This window comes from Mobula hypostoma, chromosome 8 (genome assembly GCF_963921235.1).
Source record: "Mobula hypostoma chromosome 8, sMobHyp1.1, whole genome shotgun sequence".
NCBI lineage: Eukaryota > Metazoa > Chordata > Chondrichthyes > Myliobatiformes > Myliobatidae > Mobula > Mobula hypostoma.
The window spans coordinates 28,898,440-28,917,691 of NC_086104.1; the positions used below are offsets into that span (position 1 = coordinate 28,898,440).

Here is a 19,252-nt window from a genome sequence, read left to right on the forward strand (position 1 = left end):
ACAGCAATCTTGAAGATGTTTGATCGGGTTAAGGTCAGGACTCTGACTGGGCCACCCAAGGACATAAATTTTCTTAGTTTGAAGCCACTCAATGCTTGCTCTGGCAGTGTGCTTTGGGGCTCTGTTCTGCTGAAAGATGAACTTTCTCTCCAGTTTAAGCTTTCTGGGAAAGGTTAGCAGGTTTTTTTATTCAGGCTCTCTCTGTATATAGCAGCATTCATTCTCCCATCAATCCTGATCAGGTTTCTGGTACCTGCTGCTGAAAAACATTCCCATAGTATGATGCTACCTCCACCATACTTTATACTGAGTGTACCATGTACCATTTAGTGTTGAGTCCGAAAGGTTCCACTTTACTCTCATCCAACCACATCTTCCACATCTTTACAGTATATTCTAAGTGATGATTGCAAAGTCTTTATGAGCAAGGATATGTTTTTTTTTAAGCCAGGGCTTCTTCTTTGCCACTCTTTCAAAAAATACTCTTTTTGTGCAAGGCCTTAGAGATTGTGGAGACATGAACTTCATCTCCAGTTGCAAGCACTGACTTCTGCAGCTCACTCAGAGTGACTGTTGGTGTAAAAGTAGCCTCTTTTACAAATGCCATTCTTCACCAGCAACAAAGTTTAGAAGGGTGGCCTGACCTCGGCAGAGTGGGTGTGCTGTCATATTTTTTCCACTTTTACATAATGAACTGCACTGAGTTCTGAGGTATGCTCAGTGCCTTTGAGATGGACTTAGACTCTTCCCCAGATTTTTGCTTCTTTATTATCATTTCTCTGACTTGTCTTGAATGCTCGCCTTCATTTTGGTTTGGTTTGTTGAAAATGTACCATACTGTTGGGCCTTACAGAGAGGGAAGGTATTTATTCTTGTGAATTCCTTGAAAACAGGTGATCCTCCAATTTCCTACATCAACAAATTGGCTGATTTGGTAAGGTAATACACACCACCCCCTGGAAGTTTTTATGCTTTATTGCTTTACAACATTGAATCATAGTGGTTTTAATTTAGCTTTTTTTTTGGACACTGATCAACAGAAAAAGATTCCTTTGTGTCAAAGTGAAAACAAATCTCTACAAAATTATCTCAATTAATTACAAATATAAAACACAAAATAATTGGCAGCATAAGTATTCACCCCCTTCAAGTCAGTATTTAGCAGAAGCATCTTGGATTCTCCAGGAGGTGCTCATGGAGTGAGGTTGTTTTTGGCTTCGCTCCATTACCATTACTTTTTTTTAAACCTATGATCTCCCTTACTTAATTTATTTTTACCTACACTAGAAGATTTATTCTATACTATTGATTTATCCTTGAATTGTAACTGTGAAACTTGAAGAAATGAGCAAAGAAATAAGTACAAGATCTAAAGTGCAAGATCCTAAAAATGGGAAGGACTCCTACAGGAACAAAAAGGTGAATCCAAGCAAACTGAACTATCTTATGATACTCTTTTGAATCTTTTAAATGAAAAATTTGAACAACAAAGTCAAAGTTTAACTGAAAAATCTGAACAACAACGTCAAAGTTTTAAAGAAGATTTAAAGTCAATTATGGACTTTGAAATCGCTTGATTGTGAAGTTAAGCAACATCAAAGTAAAATTACTGAATTGGACATTGAAGCTCAGAGGAGAGATTTGAAAATTGAGAATTTGGAGCAAAAATTATCTTCGCGACTAAACAACTGGAACGTTTTAAATCCAAGGTTATTGATCTTGAAAATCGATCTAGAAGACAGAACTTATGTATAATTGGTCTCCCCGAGGATGTCGAGGAAGGGGACCCTTCAAAATTCTTCTCTCAATTTTTAAAGGATGCGTTTAGCTCTGTATTCCCGGACAATTCTCCATTGCTTGACTGTGTTCACCGTACACTGCGTCCCAAACCATCCTCCGAATTTAAACCGAGGCCAGTGATTCTCCATTTCCATTATGTTCACGTTAAAGAGCATCTCATTCAAATTGCCCGTCGGCAAGGTATGATTAAATTTCAACAATATCAGTTCCATTTAGTGGAGGACTACAGTCCAGAAGTGATGAAGGCACGGCTGGCTTTTAAACCTCTGATGTCGGAATGCTACCAAAAGGGTCTCAGACCAGCCCTATTGTATCCTGCCCATTTAAGAATCTCTCCTTCGGAGAGTCCACTTTGTGTCTTCCATTCCACAAATGCAGCTCGAAGATTTTTGGATGAGCACTATTCAACCGCCACGGATACTTCACTCTAATTAATGTCTAGCTCTCATAGCATTGGCTCAGTTTTTACGTGCTTTTTCTTCAAAGCCTATAATCATCATATGAAGAAGGTCTTTTATAAGTTCAAGATTTTCGTTTTCGGTTAGTAGTGTAGGCATTTTTCACATCTCAATTGAAGTTTTTTTTTCTTGTTGATGAATTCATTTTGTTTTGCATAATTAAGATGGCGGTCTGTTTACCTTCTTTCATAATATCTTTTGCTCTTTTCACCTCCCCATCTTTTCAAGCTTCTTCTCCCCATAATTCCTTTCTTCTTTTTTGAAGTACCATTTTCAATTATTTATGCTTGTAATTGATTAATAATATGCATCAGTGCTTACTTTCTTTCGTTCATTTTAGAAATCACAATATGAAGATTATTACAGTACGGTGTTTAATTTTTTTTTGGACTTTGGGGGGTTCTCTTTTTAACATATACCTTTGGAGCTGCCTTCTGGAGAAATGGGAGTAGATTTAGTATTAGTTCTTAGTTCTTTTTCTAGCCCTTTCTGGCTTAATTTGGGACTTCATGGGTGGAAGGCGGGGGGTTCTTTACTTTTTTTTATTAATATTTTCTATTGGGCTGATTCAGTACTACAAAGATGTCTGCAGTGTCATGACTTCCGGTTCCATTCTGAATTATTTATTCCTCTTCCAATTTCATGAGTTTACATTATGGTTAACTCTTTATATACCAAAGGGTTAACTTTAAACTATGGCTCAGGTTATTAATTTTGTCACTTGGAATACAAATGGTTCAAAACAATCCAATAAAACGGAAAAAAGATTTTTAAAGTATTCCAAAGACTGAATGCTCATATTATTTTTGCACAAGAAACTCATGTAAGGAAAGAGGATAATCAACGTTTCTTTGGGTTTTGGGACAAGAGTATCACTCGAACTCTCAGGCCAAAGTGAGTTGTTTCAATTTTTATAGATTCCTCAATCACATTTACTCATCAAGACATTGTTTCAGATCCGAGTGGTAGATTTTTGTTAATTACTGGGTTACTTTTTAATAAAGAAGTTGCCATGGTTAATGTTTATGCTTCAAACGTGGATTATCCCGAATTTTTAAGCAATTATTTACTTCTTTTCCTAATTTAAACGGATATATGTTGATAATGGGTAGTGATTTTAATTGCTGTTTAAATCCCATGATGGACAGATCCATTTCTAGTCAGGCTTTACCGAATAAGTCGGCTACTCTTATTAACTCTTTTATGATTGACTCTGGAATTTCAGGAATTTGGAGATTTCTACACCCTAAGGATAAAGAGTTTTCATTCTTCTCACATGTTTATCATTCTTATTCTCCAATTGACTACTTTTTTATTGACTCTCGTTTAATTCCATCTGTAATTGATTGTAATTATGACATTATCGCCATTTCTGATCATGCTCCAATGAAACTTTCTATTAACATAATGCATACTTCTTATACTATTAGACAATGGCGATTTAATTCTAATTTGCTTCAAGACCCGGATTTTGTTAAGTTCATGAAGGAACAGATTGATCTTTTCTTTTCAACTAATATTACAGAAGATATCTCCAACAGGATAGTATGAGACACTTTTAAAGCATATATCCGTAGTGGCCAAAGGACCGAGGGTAATGGATGAATTGAAGGGAATTTATATTAGGCAGGAAATGGTGTTGGATAGGCTGTTGGGTCTGAAGGCTGATAAGTCCCCGGGACCTGATGGTCTGCATCCCAGGGTAGTTAAGGAGGTGGCTTTCGAAATCATGGACGCATTGGCAATCACTTTCCAATGTTTTATAGATTCAGGATCAGTTCCTGTGGATTGGAGGGTGGCTAATGTTGTCCCTCTCTTCAAGAAGGGCGGAAGAGAGGAAACAGGGAATTATTGACCGGTTAGCCTGACGTCGGTGGTGGGAAAGATGCTGGAGTCAATTATAAAAGATGAAATTACAACACATCTGGATAGCAGCAACAGGATCAGTCCGAGTCAGCATGGATTTACGAAGGGGAAATCGTGCTTGACTAACCTTCTGGAATTTTTTGAGGATGTAACCATGAAAATGGACAAGAAAGCCAGTGGATGTAGTGTACCTGGACTTTCAGAAAGCCTTTGATAAAGTCCCACATAGGAAATTAGTGGGCAAAATTAGGGCTCATGGTATTGGGGGCAGAGTACTGACATGGATTGAAAATTGGTTGGCTGACAGAAAACAAAGAGTAGCGATTAACGGGCCCCTTTCGGAATGGCAGGTGGTGACCAGTGGGGTACCGCAGCGTTCAGTGCTGGGACCGCAGCTGTTTACAATATATATTAATGATTTAGGTGAGGGAATTAAAAGTAACATTAGCAAATTTGCCGATGACACAAAGCTGGGTGGCAGTGTGAAACGTGAGGAGGATGTTATGAGAATGCACGGTGACTTGGACAGGCTGGGTGAGTGGGCAGATGCACGGCAGATGCAGTTTAATGTAGATAAATGTGAGGTTATCCACTTTGGTGGTAAGAACGGGAAGGCAGATTATTATCTAAATGGAGTCAAGTTAGGAAAAGGGGAAGTACAACAAGATCTAGGTGTTCTTATACATCAGTCACTGAAAGCAAGTATGCAGGTATAGCAGGCAGTGAAGAAAGCTAATGGCATGCTGGCCTTCATAACAAGGGGAATTGAGTATAGGAGCAAAGAGGTCCTTCTGCAGCTGTACAGGGCCCTGGTGAGACCACACCTGGAGTACTGTGTGCAGTTTTGGTCTCCAAATTTGAGGAAGGACATTCTTGCTATTGAGGAAGTGCAGCGTAGGTTCACAAGGTTAATTCCTGGGATGGCGGGACTGTCATACGTCGAAAGATTGGAGTGACTGGGCTTGTATACACTGGAATTTAGAAGGATGAGAGGGGATCTGATTGAAACATATAAGATTATGAAGGGATTGGACACGCTGGAGGCAGGAAGCATGTTCCCACTGATGGGTGAGTCCAGAACCAGAGGCCACAGTTTAAGAATAAGGGGTAGGCCATTTAGAACGGAGTTGAGGAAAAACTTTTTCACCCAGAGAGTGGTGGATATGTGGAATGCTCTGCCCCAGAAGGCAGTGGAGGCCAAGTCTCTGGATGCTTTCAAGAAAGAGATGGATAGAGCTCTTAAAGATAGCGGAATCAAAGGTTATGGAGATAAGGCAGGAACTGGATACTGATAGTGGATGATCAGCCATGATCACAGTGAATGGCGGTGCTGGCTCGAAGGGCTGAATAGCCTACTCCTGCACCTATTGTCTATTCTTGCCAAATGATGGGCTCAGGTAGATGAATCTGCTGGTGCTGGGTAATTCAATGCTGTATGCCTTGATGGGCGGAGGAGACTCCACATTAAGGGTCATGGTCTCAGTTTTTCTCTGGCTGATTCTTAAGTTCAGCCTGTCCACCAAAGATACACAGGTATACAGGTACTGAGGCATTAGTAATACGAGGTCATCCGCAACGTCAAGGTCTTCTAAATGGAGACTAGGGTCCATCTAATGCCTCTCTGCTTATTTTTCATTGTTTGTCTCAACCCCATCAATCATCAGGATAAACAATATCGCTGACATGGCAGCTTTTCCTAACCCCTGTCTTAACATCGAAGCTCAAATTGCAGTCCCCTACTGGATACTGCAACTGGGTACTGATTGTGGATGAACGGCCATGATCACAGTGAATGGCGGTGCTGGCTTGAAGGGCCGAATGGCCTACTCCTACACCTATTGTCTATAATTACGTGACTTCTAAAACCGATTGGCTGTACCTGTGATGATTAGCTGTGTTACATTAAACATAGAAATATAGAAAACCTACAGCACAATACAGGCCCTTCGGCCCACAAAGCTGTGCAGAACATATCCTTACCTTAGAACTACCGAGGCTTACCCATAGCCCTCTATTTTTCTACTTTACATGTAGCTATCCAGGAGTCTCTTAAAAGACCCTATCGTTTCTGCCTCTACCCCCGTCAGCAGCCTATTCCAAGCACTCACCACTCTCTGTGTAAAAAACTTACCCCAACATCTCCTCTGTACCTCCTTCCAAGCACCTTAAAACTTTGCCCTCTCATGCTAGCCATTTCAGCCCTGAGAAAAAGCCTCTGACTATCCACATGATCAATGCCTCTCATTATCTTGTACACCTCTATCAGGTCAACTCTCATCCTCCATAACTCCAAGGAGCAAAGGCCGAGTTCACTCAACCTATTCTCATAAGGCATACTCCCCAATCCAGGCAACATCTGTCCGTGGACTCACTTTACACCGAACGCTGTCGGAGCAGTGCTGCCAAGATAATCAAGGACACGACCCACCCAGCCAACACACTTTTCATCCCTCTTCCCTCCGGGAGAAGGTTCAGGAGCTTGAAGACTCGTACGGCCAGATTTGGGATCAGCTTCTTTCCAACTGCTGAACGGATCCTGACCCAGATCTGGGCCGTACCCTCCAAATATCCGGACCTGCCTCTCAGTTTTTTTTGCACTACCTTACTTTCCATTTTTCTATTTTCTATTTATGACTTATAATTTAAATTTTTAATATTTACTAATTTTAACTATTTTAAATATTTTTAATATTTAATAATTGTAATCCAGGGAGTGTGAAGCGCAGAATCAAATATCACTGTGATGATTGTACGTTCTAGTACCAATTGTTTGGCGACAATAAAGTATAAAGTAAATCTCCTCCACACCCTTTCTATGGTTTCCACATCCTTCCTGCCATGAGGCGACCAGGATTGAGCAGAGTACTCCAAGTGGGGTCTGACCAGGGTCCTAAAGGTGAATACTTATGCAATCAATTATTTTGTGTTTTATATTTGTAATTTATTTAGGTCATGTTTAGAGATCTGTTTTCATTTTGACCTGAAAGAGTCCTTTCTGTTGATCAATGTAAAAAAAAGCTAAACTAAATCCATTCTGATTCAATGTTGTAAAACAATAAAACATGAAAACTTCTAAGGGGGGGGGGTGAATACCTTTTAAAGGTACTGTGTGCCCTTACTTCCGGTAATGGCATACTTCAGAAGTTTGGCAAGCATGACCAGCACTAACTAGTGTCATTGGGATGCATCACTTACTTTTAGCACAGGAAGGTTACATTAAGTCATGCTTTGTTTCTACAGACGGAGAATACTTTCACAATGCTCCATTTGTTGCAATGCCAAATTTATAGCGTCACAAACACATTTGACACTCACTCAACTCAAAAGAGCAATGGTACTTCCTGATTCAGGAGCTTTTGCTATGAAAGCTGGTTTGGACATACTGACTTTGGCGAAGATGGACTGTACATTACCTCTTCATGATTGCTGGATAAACAGACAACATGCTAATGCAAACACAGGAATCAAAAACAGTCTAGATTTCCCTAAAGGTCCCAAGGCAGAAGGGGAGGCACTCTGGAAAGACAACAGAGTTTGCTGAGATCTGCTATTTCCTGGACAACCTTGCCTTTGCCCCAGGGAACCAGCGATAAAAGGAGGAAGAGATGGCGGAACAATTCAACAGGTGGCAGGAGAGGTGATTCCTGGCTGAACCTGCTATCTGGGCCAATCTGTCAAGAGATATTGAGGATTCTACCAACAAATATCTAAAAGCATTTTGCCTTTCTGCCTTCCAATTAGATTTGTTGGCCCTACTCCATCCATGAAAGTACTCTAGAAGCCGAGTCAGGCTGATAGAATGTTGTTCCCTTTCAGCTGGCTGGACTCCAGATAGCTATGATGAATGGCAATGAACAACTTTGGCTCTGAAAGGAGTGTGGGTGGTGATAATGTGATTGTATTGGTATTTCCTGAGATTCTGCAACAATAAATGTAAAAATAGTATGGGAACATGGTACTATAATGCAAACTGACTAGGAAACTGTATGTGCAGAATAAGATAGAACATACTGCTATGAGGGAAGGTAGGACCAATTAGAGATAAAGATGGGAGGATGTGTCAGGACGCTGTGGAAGTCAGCGCGATCCTCAATGAATACTTCTCTTCAGTGTTCACCAATGAGAGGGAACTTGATGGTGAGGACACTATGAGTGAGGTTGATGTTCTGGAGCATATTGATATTAAGCGAGAGGAGGTGCTGGAGTTGTTAAAAATATATTAGGACAGGTAAGTCCCCAAGGCCTGACGGAATACTCCCCAGGCTGCTCCACGAGACAAGGGAAGAGATTGTTGAGCCTCTGGTGAGGATCTTTATTTCCTCGTTGTCCACGGGAATGGTACCGGAGGATTGGAGGGAGGCAAATGTTGTTCCCTTCTTCAAAAAAAGGTAGTAGGGATAGTCCAGGTAATTATAGACCAGTGAGCCTTACATCTGTGGTAGTAAGGCATTTGACAAGGTTCCACACGGTAGGCTTATTCAGAAAGTCAGAAGGCATGGGATCCAGGGAAGTTTGGCCAGGTGGATTCAGAATTGGCTTGCCTGCAGAAAGCAGAGGGTCGTGGTGGAGGGAGCACATACAGATTGGAGGATTGTGACTAGTGATGTCCCACAAGGATCTGTTCTGGGACCTCTACTTTTCATGATTTTTATTAACAACCTGGATGCGGGGGTAGAAGGGTAGGTTGGCAAGTTTGCAGACGACACAAAGGTTGGTGGTGTTATCGATAGTGTAGAGGATTCTCGAAGATTGCAGAGAGACATTGATAGGATGCAAAAGTGGGTGAAGAAGTGGCAGGTAGAGTTCAACCCAGAGAAGTGTGAGGTGGTACACTTTGGAAGGACAAACTCCAAGGCAGAGTATAAAGTAAATGGCAGGATACTTGGTAGTGTGGAGGAGCAGGGGGATCTGGGGGTACATGTCCACAGATCCCTGAAAGTTGCCTCACAGGTAGATAGGGTAGTTAAGCAAGCTTATGGGGTGTTGGCTTTCATAAGTTGAGGGATAGAGTTTAAGAGTCGCAAGGTAATGATGGAGCTCTATAAAACTCTGGTTAGGCCACACTTGGAGGACTGTGTCCAATTCTGGTCGCCTCTCTATCGGAAGGATGTGGAAGCATTGGAAAGGGTACAGAGGAGATTTACCAGGATGCTGCCTGGTTTAGAGAGTATGCATTGTGATCAGAGATTAAGAGAGCTAGGGCTTTACTCTTTGGAGAGAAGGAAGATGAGAGGAGACATGATAGAGGTATACAAGATATTAAGAGGGATAGATAGAGTGGACAGCCAGCACCTCTTCCCCAGGGCACCATTGCTCAATACACGATGACATGGCTTTAAGGTAAGGGGTGGAAAGTTCAAGGGGGATATTAGAGGAAGGTTTTTTACTCAGAGAGTGGTTGGTGCGTGGAATGCACTGCCTGAGTCAGTGGTGGAGGCAGATACACTAGTGAAGTTTAAGAGACTACTAAACAGGTATATGGATGAATTTAAGGTGGGAGGTTATATGGGAGGCAGAGTTTAAGGGCTGGCACAACATTGTGGGCCAAAGGGCCTGTACTGTGCTGTACTATTCTATGTTCTATGTTTCTATTCCCTGGTTACTTACACATCTAGGATATCAGCTGCATTCTTGGTCGTTCAGGGCTAAGTCTTCAGTTACCCAGTAGCAAGCCACTTTACCAGACGGTTCCCCTTAAATTTGTTGTAGGTGTTACGGGAATACACATAAAATTAAGGTGTTTGCTGGCCTGGGCTAGCATCAGTGGCATCAGCAGTTGGTCTGCCACCTGCCCTCAGGGGAAGGAGAGATAAGGAACAATGGAGCAGCGTCTGGAGATGTGTAATGAAGGGATGTGGGAGGAAGAGCTGTCTGGAGCGGCTCCCCCCTTTGAACCCTGAACTGTTTGAAGTGATGGACAGGCGATACCCCAGCAGGGGGATAAAAAGGGACAGGTTCGCTAAGACAGACACACACGCCACCCGAGGTAACGAGACCCTGGAAGCGGTGCGCCTCTCACGAGTGGTGAGAAGTACCGGACAACGCACAGGGTGGAAAGGTACGATCAGCGGGAACCCGGTGTGTGTCCGCCCTTGCCTGGGTGCCGGGTTCACTGCAGAGGATCGACCGCATCTGGAGGAGGGGTCACAGTCGGTGACCTCAGGTGACATCACCAAGGACCCGCCCAAATGCTGTTTGTGAGCCATCTCGCTGGTCTGTGAGTGAAGCTGTGCTGAATGATGAGTTGTTCCTATTCTATGTCTCTCTTCCCCACCTTGTCCATCGCCATGACAACGATTACTGCGAACTGAACTACAAACTGGACTGAACTTTGAGTAATTTTGAAATTGGTCATTTACCCCTAGACAACGATAGAGCTTGATTGATGCTGTTATCTTAATTCTGTGCACATGTGTGGTTATCATTGTTGAATTGTTGCTTTTATTATCCTTTCGATTACTGTGTTGCTTGTTTCTTTAATAAAACTTTCTTAGTTCTAATACTCCAGACTCCAACTGAGTGATCCATTTCTGCTGGTTTGGCAACCCAGTTACGGGGTACGTAACATAGGTAACAAATGCCAGGAAAACAACATGTGGGAAGAATAACGAGTAGACATTCTTATCCCTTACTACCATATTTCCTTGGAGCCCTTTGAGTTTAAACGAGAATTGTTGGGGTGTGGGAACCGAACTGAAGGGACTGGGGAAGCGGCAGTTGGCTCACAAATAGAGGATGCTCGGAGACAGTGAGTGAGGGAGGATAGGCAGGCGATAAAGAAGGGACGCGCTCAGACCGACGGTTTGAGATGTGTCCATTTTAACAGAAGGAGTATTGCAAACAAAGCAGATGAGCTTAGTGCGTGGATCAGTACTTGGAGCTATGATGTTGTGGCCATGACAGAGACGTGGATGGCTCAGGGACAGGAATGGTTACTTCAAGTGCCAGATTTTAGATGTTTCAGAAAGGACAGGGAGGGAGGCAAAAAAGGTGGGGGCGTGGCACTGTTGATCAGAGATAGTGTCATGACTGCAGAAAAGGTGGATGTCATGGAGGGATTGTCTACGGAGTCTCTGTGGTTGAAGGTTAGGAACAGGAAGGGGGTCAAGCACTCTACTGGGTGTTTTTCATAGGCTGCCCAATAGTAACAGGGATATTGAGAAGCAGCTGGGGAAACTGATCCTGGAAAGGTGTAATAATAACAAAGTTGTCGTGGTGGGAGATTTTAATTTCCCAAATATCGATTGGCATCTCCCTTGAGCAAGGGGTTTAGATAGGGTGAAGTTTGTTAGGTGTGTTCAGGAAGGTTTCTTGACACAATATGTAGATCAGTCTACATGAGGAGAGACTGTATTTGGTTTGGTACAGTATTGGGAAAAGAACCTGGTCAGGTGTCAGATCTTTCAGTGGGAGAGCATTTTGGAGATAGTGATCATAATTCTATCTCCTTTACAATAGTATTGGAGAGAGATAGGAACAGACAAGTTAGAAAAGAATTTAATTGGAGTAAAGGGAACTATAAGGCTATCAGGCAGGAAATTGGAAGCTTAAATTGGAACAGATGTTCTCAGGGAAAGGTACGGAAGAAATGTGGCAAATGTTCAGGGGATATTTGTGTGGAGTTCTGCATAGGTGCGTTCCAATGAGACAGGGAAGTTATGGTACAGTACAGAAACCATGGTGTACAAAGGCTGTGGTAAATCTAGTCAAAGAGAAAAGAAAAGCTTACGAAAGGTTCAGAAAGCTACGTAATGTTAGAGATCTAGAAGATTATAAGACTAACAGGAAGGAGCTTAAGAAGGAAATTAGGAGAGCCAGAAGGGGCCATGAGAAGGCCTTGGTGGGCAGGATTAAGGAACCCCCCCCCCCAAGGCATTCTACAAGTATGTGAAGAGCAAGAGGATAAGACGTGAAAGAATAGGACTTATCAAGTGTGACAGTGGGAAAGTGTGTATGGAACTGGAGGAAATAGCAGAGGTACTTAATGAATACTTTACTTTAGTATTCACTATGGAAAAGGATCTTGGTCATTGTAGTGATGACTTGCAGCGGACTGAAAAGCTTGAGCATATAGATATTACGATAGAAAATGTGCTGGAGCTTTTGGAAAGCATTAAGTTGGATAAGTCGCCGGGACAGGACAAGATGTACCCCAGGCTACTGTGGGAGGTGAGGGAGGAGATTACTGAGCCCCTGGCGATGATCTTTGCATAATCAATGAGAACGGGAGTGGTTCCAGAGAAATAGAGGGTTGCGGATGTTATTCCCTTATTCAAGGAAGGGAGTAGAGATAGCCCAGGAAATTATAGACCAGTGGGTCTTACTTCAGTGGTTGGTAAGTTGATAGAGAAGATCCTGAGAGGCAGGATTTATGAACATTTGGAGAGGTATAATATGATTAGGAATAGTCAGAATGGTTTTGTCAAGGGCAAGTCATGCCTTACGAGCCTGATTGAATTTTTTGAGGACGTGACTAAACACATTGATGAAGGAAGAGCAGTAGATGTAGTGTACATGGATTTCAGCAAGGCATTTGATAAGATACCCCATGCAAGGCTTATTGAGAAAGTAAGGAGGCATGGGATCCAAGGGGACATTGCTTTGTGGATCCAGAACTGGCTTGCCCACAGAAGGTAAAGAGTGGTTGTAGACGGGTCATATTCTGCATAGAGGTCGGTGACCTGTTGTGTGCCTCAGGGATTTGTTCTGGGACCCTTACTCTTTGTGATTTTTATAAATGACCTGGATGAGGAAGTGGAGGGATGGGTTAGTAAATTTGCTGATGACACAAAGATTGGGGGTTTTGTGGATAGTGTAGAGGGCTGTCAGAGGTTGCAGTGGGACATTGATAGGATCCAAAACTGGGCTGAGAAGTGGCAGATGGAGTTCAACCCAAATAAGTGTGAAGTCGTTCATTTTGGTAGGGCAAATATGATGGCAGGATATAGTATTAATGGTAAGACTCTTGGCAGTGTGGAGGATCAGAGGGATCTTGGGGTCCAAGTCCATAGGACGTTCAAAGCTGCTGCGCAGGTTGACTCTGTGGTTTAGAAGGCATACGGGGCATTGGCCTTCATCAATCGTGGAATTGAATTTAGGAGCTGAGGGGTAATGTTGCAGCTATATAGGACCCTGGTCAGACCCCACTTAGAGTACTGTGCTCAGTTCTGATTGCCTCACTACAGGAAGGATGTGGAAACCATAGAAAGGGTGCAGAGGAGATTTACAAGGATGTTGCCTGAATTGGGGAGCATGCCTTATGAAAACAGGTTGAGTGAACTCGGCCTTTTTTCCTTGGAGCAACGGAGGATGAGAGGTGACCTGATAAAGGTGTATAAGATGATGAGCGGCACTGATCGTGTGGATAGTCAGAGGCTTCTTCCCCAGGGCTGAAATGGCTGCCACAAGAGGGCACAGGATTAAGGTGCTTGGGAGTAGGTACAGAGGAGATGTCAGGGGTAAGTTGTTGTTGTTTTTTTACACAGAGAGTGGTGAGTATATGGAATAGGCTGCTGGCAACGGTGGTGGAGGCGGACACGATAGGGTCTTTTAAGAGACTTTTGGATAGGTACATGGAGCTTAGAAAAATAGAGGGCTATGGGTAACCCTAGTAATTTCTAAGGTAAGGACATGTTCGGCACAACTTTGTGGGCTGAAGGGCCTGTATTGTGCTGTAGGTTTTTCTATGTTTCTAACATCTGTGCATAGAAAACTTGCCACCAGGTTAGTAATATTCAAGTCCGAGAAGTGGGTCAATTCTGCCACCCATTTTATGCCTTAACCTCCATCAAAGAGCCCAGTCAAAAAGAGAACCAAAATGTCGCCACCCTGCTAAGCCACAGCCCTGTGTTTTGCGAGCTTCCAAAACAGAATGTTTCATAAACACATTGCAAAAATCTACAAAAATAGTATTAAAATTATTCCATTAATTCTTTAAATACAAAAGAAACTTAACATTTCCAAAAAGTCAAATAGCCAGAATCTAAAAATCACTTATATTTACCCATATCCCATTGAAAACAATGAGAAAGAATTCTTTATGCCACATCTAACCAGGCACAGGTTGCTTCAACAGATTCCCAACCATAAGTGGGGAGGAACCTCTTCAGCTTGTGCTTCCTTGTTGGTTGTTGAAGCTTAGTGGAGGAGATGCCAGCAAATAATTGGCAGCAAGTTCAGAACTTCACAACCATATGCACACACATGAAAAATCTAAACTTGCTGGCACTTATACAGAATGTGCTCGCAGATGTAATTCCCTGAAAACTTTGAGTCTGTATCCACAGAATTCTTGTGAAAAACAGAACAATTTAAAATAATCTTAAATTTCAGAATCTATCAGAATCCAAAAAACAAAATAATGCAGACATGGGAAATCTGAAGAAAAAATGCTGGAGAAGGCAAGGAGTCACCTTTAACTATTTCTTTCTCTGCAGATGATGCTTGACTTGCTGAGTACCTTCAGCATTTTGCTTCTATTTACAGAGCAGTGTTATTTGATTATTACAGATAAGCAATACAAAGCAAAGCCCAGGTCTCACAGTTAGTCTATAATTATCCTGTCATCCACGTCATGCAATCAGTACCATAGTTTATGTTGAGCTCTGTATGCCTGATTTGCAAGTTTTACATGAAATTCAAAATATCCATCATGTTCTATGAACATAAAGATAACACATACAATTAAAATTAGTTTAGTTTATGAGAAGAATGATGAAAGATATTTTTTCCAAAGCTAGCTGTTATTTTTTTTAAATTACTTACCACAATCTGTAGGCATAGGTGCTGAAACTACTGGATGTACAACTGGTCTCTCAGAATCTGAGGATATAGTGCTATAATTTCCACTTATGGAGTCCTCATCATTGGAAGGTTCGACAGAATCTTCTTTTGTCATTTCAGTGCTACTTTCTGCAAAGAGTAAAGAGAACATGAAAGCTTGGCTTATTCACTCATTCCATTCAACTTTTACAAATTTGTTCTGGTATTACTTAATGAAAGTAATTGGTGTGAAACTTCCAATTGCTGCAAATTTTCTTTGTTAATTATTAACCTGCAGAGTTTTGTTTTAGAGATGCACAATGACAAGACTCCTCATTAGTTCAGTAAGTTTATCAAGAAACTGACTCAATCATCAGACAGAGCTCTCTTTATAATCACTTTAAATTATGGAGCTTCTTGCCAATACTAATGGCTTAAAGGTCTTCTGACCCACATAGAGCAGGAAGATGCTTGGTTTCAGACCAATTGTGCAGAGCAAACAGATCTCAGCCAAAACAACAGTGCAATCAAAACAAAAACAAAAAATGTTAGAAGATGTTCAGATGTGGCCTGAGCTGCTGAGAAGATGGAGAAATAGATGTTTCAAGTTGATGACCTCACTTCAGAAATGAGAAAACCTGCAAAGGAAGGAAGGATGGAGAAAATAAAGGAATGTCTGCAGTAAACACTTTCTCAATTTCAAGGACTCTTTCCAAGTCATGTTCTCATTATTATTATCTATTTATTATTTGTTTTTCTTCTTTTATTTATGTTTCTCCCACCGTTGGTGCCTTTTATTCCAGATTTCTAGCAACTATCATGCTCCCAAACAGTGAGATAGACAACAAGGCAGCTTCTGGTAATCAGAAATAAAGGAAAATGGTAGAAAATTTTACTTCAGCATTCCCAGATTGTGCATTGAGTACCGAAGTTGCACACCCCACATCCATGATTTTCCAACAATTAAGCAATTTTTTTCCAGCTAATTGACTTTAAGAAAGGGTTCCTGGACAATAGGAAACTATTTGATACAAATCTTGGGTGCCAAAAAAATGGTTAATGGACCATAATCAGGTTGATATAAAATTTAAGATTCTAAATTGGAAAAGCAAACTTTGATGCATCAGAGAGGATCTGGCAAGCATAAACTAGGATAGGTTGTTTTCTGGCAAAGAGACGTTTGGCAAGTGGGAGACCTTCAAAGCTAAAATACTGAGAGTACAGAACAATGGAGAAAGGGAAGCCCCATTCTTTGAAGAAGGTGGACATCTCTGATTTTCTGGAAAGGAAAGTCTTACATTGGGAACAGATGCAGCAAGTAAAAGGAACTGAGAAAAGGGAATGGCATTTTTACAGGAGACAGGGTGGGAAGAGTTATAGTCAAGTCAGCTGTGCGAATCGGTAGGTTTATAAAAGATGTTGGGAGATGGTTATCAAGAAAGTGGAGAGATGCATCAAACATGGGCCAAGTGAATTTAAGGGCAGGGTGGAAGTTGAAGGGAAAGTTGATAAAATTGCCGAGCTCAGCATGGGTGCATGAAACAGCACCAATACAGTTGTCGATGTAGTGCAGAAGATGGTTCTCTCTGTGACTGCGGTCTGAGATTACAGACATGCCACAGGGATCAGTGCTGGGTCATCAACAATGTGTTGATTATCATCAATATTAAGGATTTACATGATAATACTTTAAACTTAATCAGCAAATTTGCTGAGAACAAGTTTGGGGGCATAGTGGACAGAAAGGAAGGCTATCAATGCTTACAGTGAGATCTTTACCCACTGGGATAATGCGCTAAAAAATAGCAGATGAAATTTAATACATACATGTGTGAAGTGTTGCAGTTTAGGAGGTCAAACCAGGAAAGACTACACAGTGAATGGTAAGGCACTTGGGTATGCAGTAGAAAAAAGAGACCTGGGAATACAGATCCATAATTGCTTGAATGAAGCATTACAGATAGGAGGGGTGAAATAAAGAGAGCTTTTGCACAGCAGTAATCATAAACCAGGGCATCAAGAACAGGAACAACACACACAAAATTCTGAAGGAAATCAGAGGTTCAGGCAGGATCTACAGAGCAGAATAAATAGTCAATGTTTCTGGCCAAGACCCTTCAATAGGACTGGAAAGGAAGGAGGCAGAAGGCAGAAGAATGAGAAGCATAAGGAATAGGAGAGGTGGTGGGGAGGGGGAAGGTACAAGCTGGGAGGAGATAGGTGAGGGGAAATGTGCATAAGCTAGGGGGGAATGATATAAGAAGGTGGGAGGTAATAGATGGAAGAGGTAAAGAGCTGAAGGAGGAATCTAATAGGAGAGGATAGTGATCAATGGAATAAAGGGAAGGAAGTGGGAACCAGAGGGAGGTGATAGGCAAGTCCAATAAGACCTTACAACTATCCAGATCTTTTCCTACCAATCTTCTCTGATTTCCATGGAGATTACTCTCTTTGTGACTCCCTTGTCCATTAGACCCTCCCCACTGATCTCCCTCAGCACTTATCCCTGTAATCCTGACAAATGCTACATCTATCCCTATACTTCCTACCTCACCACCATTCAGGTCTCTTAGCAGCCCTTCTGTGTGAGGCAAAGCTTCACCTGCAAGTCTGTCAGGGTCCTGTACTGTATCTAGTGCTCTGGGTGCAGCGTCTTCTACATTGGTGAGACCCAATGCAGACAGAAAAACTGCATCTTTGAGTACCTTCACTCTGTCTGCCACAAAGGCAAGATCATGGTGACCACCCCAGTTCAATTCAACTTCCCATTCCTTTTCCAACATTTCTATCCATGGCCTCCCCTACTGCCCCAGTGAGGCTAAACATGTTGGAAGGGCAACACCTCTTATTTCATCTGGGTAGTCTCCAAAATGAATGCATGAACATCGTTTTCTCTGCCTTCCAGTAATCATTCCCCTCTGTTCCCTCTGCCACACCCCTTCTTTCCATTTCCATTCCCCATTATGGTTATTCTTTCACCTCTCATATTCTTTTCCTATTCTACTCTGCCCATATGACCTGTCCAACACCTTCTTCCCTTTTATTCCATGGCCCACTGTCCTCTCCTATTAAATTTGTTCTTCCTTCTTCAGCATTTTACTTCTTTCATCTATCAGCTCTCAGCTTCTCACATCATACTGCCTCCCCCACCCACAAAACCACCTTCCCTCTCATCTGGTCTCACCTATCACCTACTAATTTGTACTTCTCCTCCTCACCCCTTCTCCCACCTTCTTATTGTTGCTTCTGCCCCCTTCTTTTCCAATCCTGATGAAGAGTCTTGGTCCGAAATACCATCTGTTTATTCCCTTCCAAAAATGCTGCCTAATTTTCCTAAGTTCCTTCAGCATTTTGTGCGATTTCCAGCATCTGCAGAATCTCTAGTGTCATTGATTATGATAGTTGGATGTTATAAGATGCTGGTGTGACGGAATTTGGAATACTGTGTGCAGTTCTAGTCACCTACCTACAGGAAAGGTAGCAATAAGCTTGAAAGAGTACAAAAAATGTTGACATGACACAAGGACCTGAGTTAAAGGGAAAGGTGAATAAGACTTGGCCTTTTCTCCTTGGAGCGATGGAGGATGAGAGGTGACCTCATATAGGTGTATAAGATCATGAGAAGCATTGATTGTGTGGATAGTCAGAGGCTTTTTCCCAGGGCTGAAATGGCTAATGTGAGAGGGCACAGTTTTAAGGTGCTTGGAAGTCGGTACACAGGAGATGTCAGGGTTAAGTTTGTTTGTTTTACGCAGAGTGGTGAGTGTGTGGAATAGCCTGCCGGCAACGGTGGTGGAGGCAGATACAATAGGGTCTTTTAAGAGACTCCTGGATAGGTACATGGAGCTTAGAAAAATAGAGGGCTATGGGTAACCCTAGGTAATTTCTAAAGTATATGTTAGGCACAGCATTGTGGGCCAAAGGGCCTGTATTGTGCTGTAGGTCTTCTATGTTTCTAAGACTTTATTCACTGGAGCACACGAGAATGAGGGGAGAGCTTATTAAACTATGCAAAATTATGAGATGTATATATAGGGTAAATGCATGCAAGCTGTTTTCCCTCAGTTTGGGTGAGACTGGAACTGGAGGCCATTGGATTTAGGAGAAAAATGAAATATTCAAAGAGAATCTGAGGGGGAGCTCCACTTCAAGAGTGGTGCAACTGTGAAACGAGCTGCCAGTGGAAGTGTAGGTGCAGATTCTGTTCTACTTATCTTAAAAGTCTGGATAGATACATGAATGAGAGTGACATGGAGAGATAAAGTCTCAGTGGAGATAGGTGGGATTAGGCAGAAGATCAGGTCAACATGGACTAGAAGAGCCAAACAGCCTATTCCTGTACTTTAGTACTCTATGATTAGTGGAAG

General features: G+C 42.0%; 1 protein-coding gene across 8 annotated transcripts in view; it reads right to left on the minus strand.

Annotated features, from left to right (window-relative positions):
- LOC134350427 (CAP-Gly domain-containing linker protein 4-like) overlaps positions 1 to 19,252 on the minus strand; it is a 338,819-nt gene that overhangs the window by 287,368 nt on the left and 32,199 nt on the right. For all 8 annotated transcript variants that reach the window (XM_063055606.1, XM_063055612.1, XM_063055607.1 and 5 more), the window contains exon 2: positions 14,889 to 15,035. In XM_063055606.1, the coding sequence (XP_062911676.1) occupies positions 14,889 to 15,035 (147 nt within the window). The remainder of the gene's footprint in view (positions 1 to 14,888; positions 15,036 to 19,252) is intronic.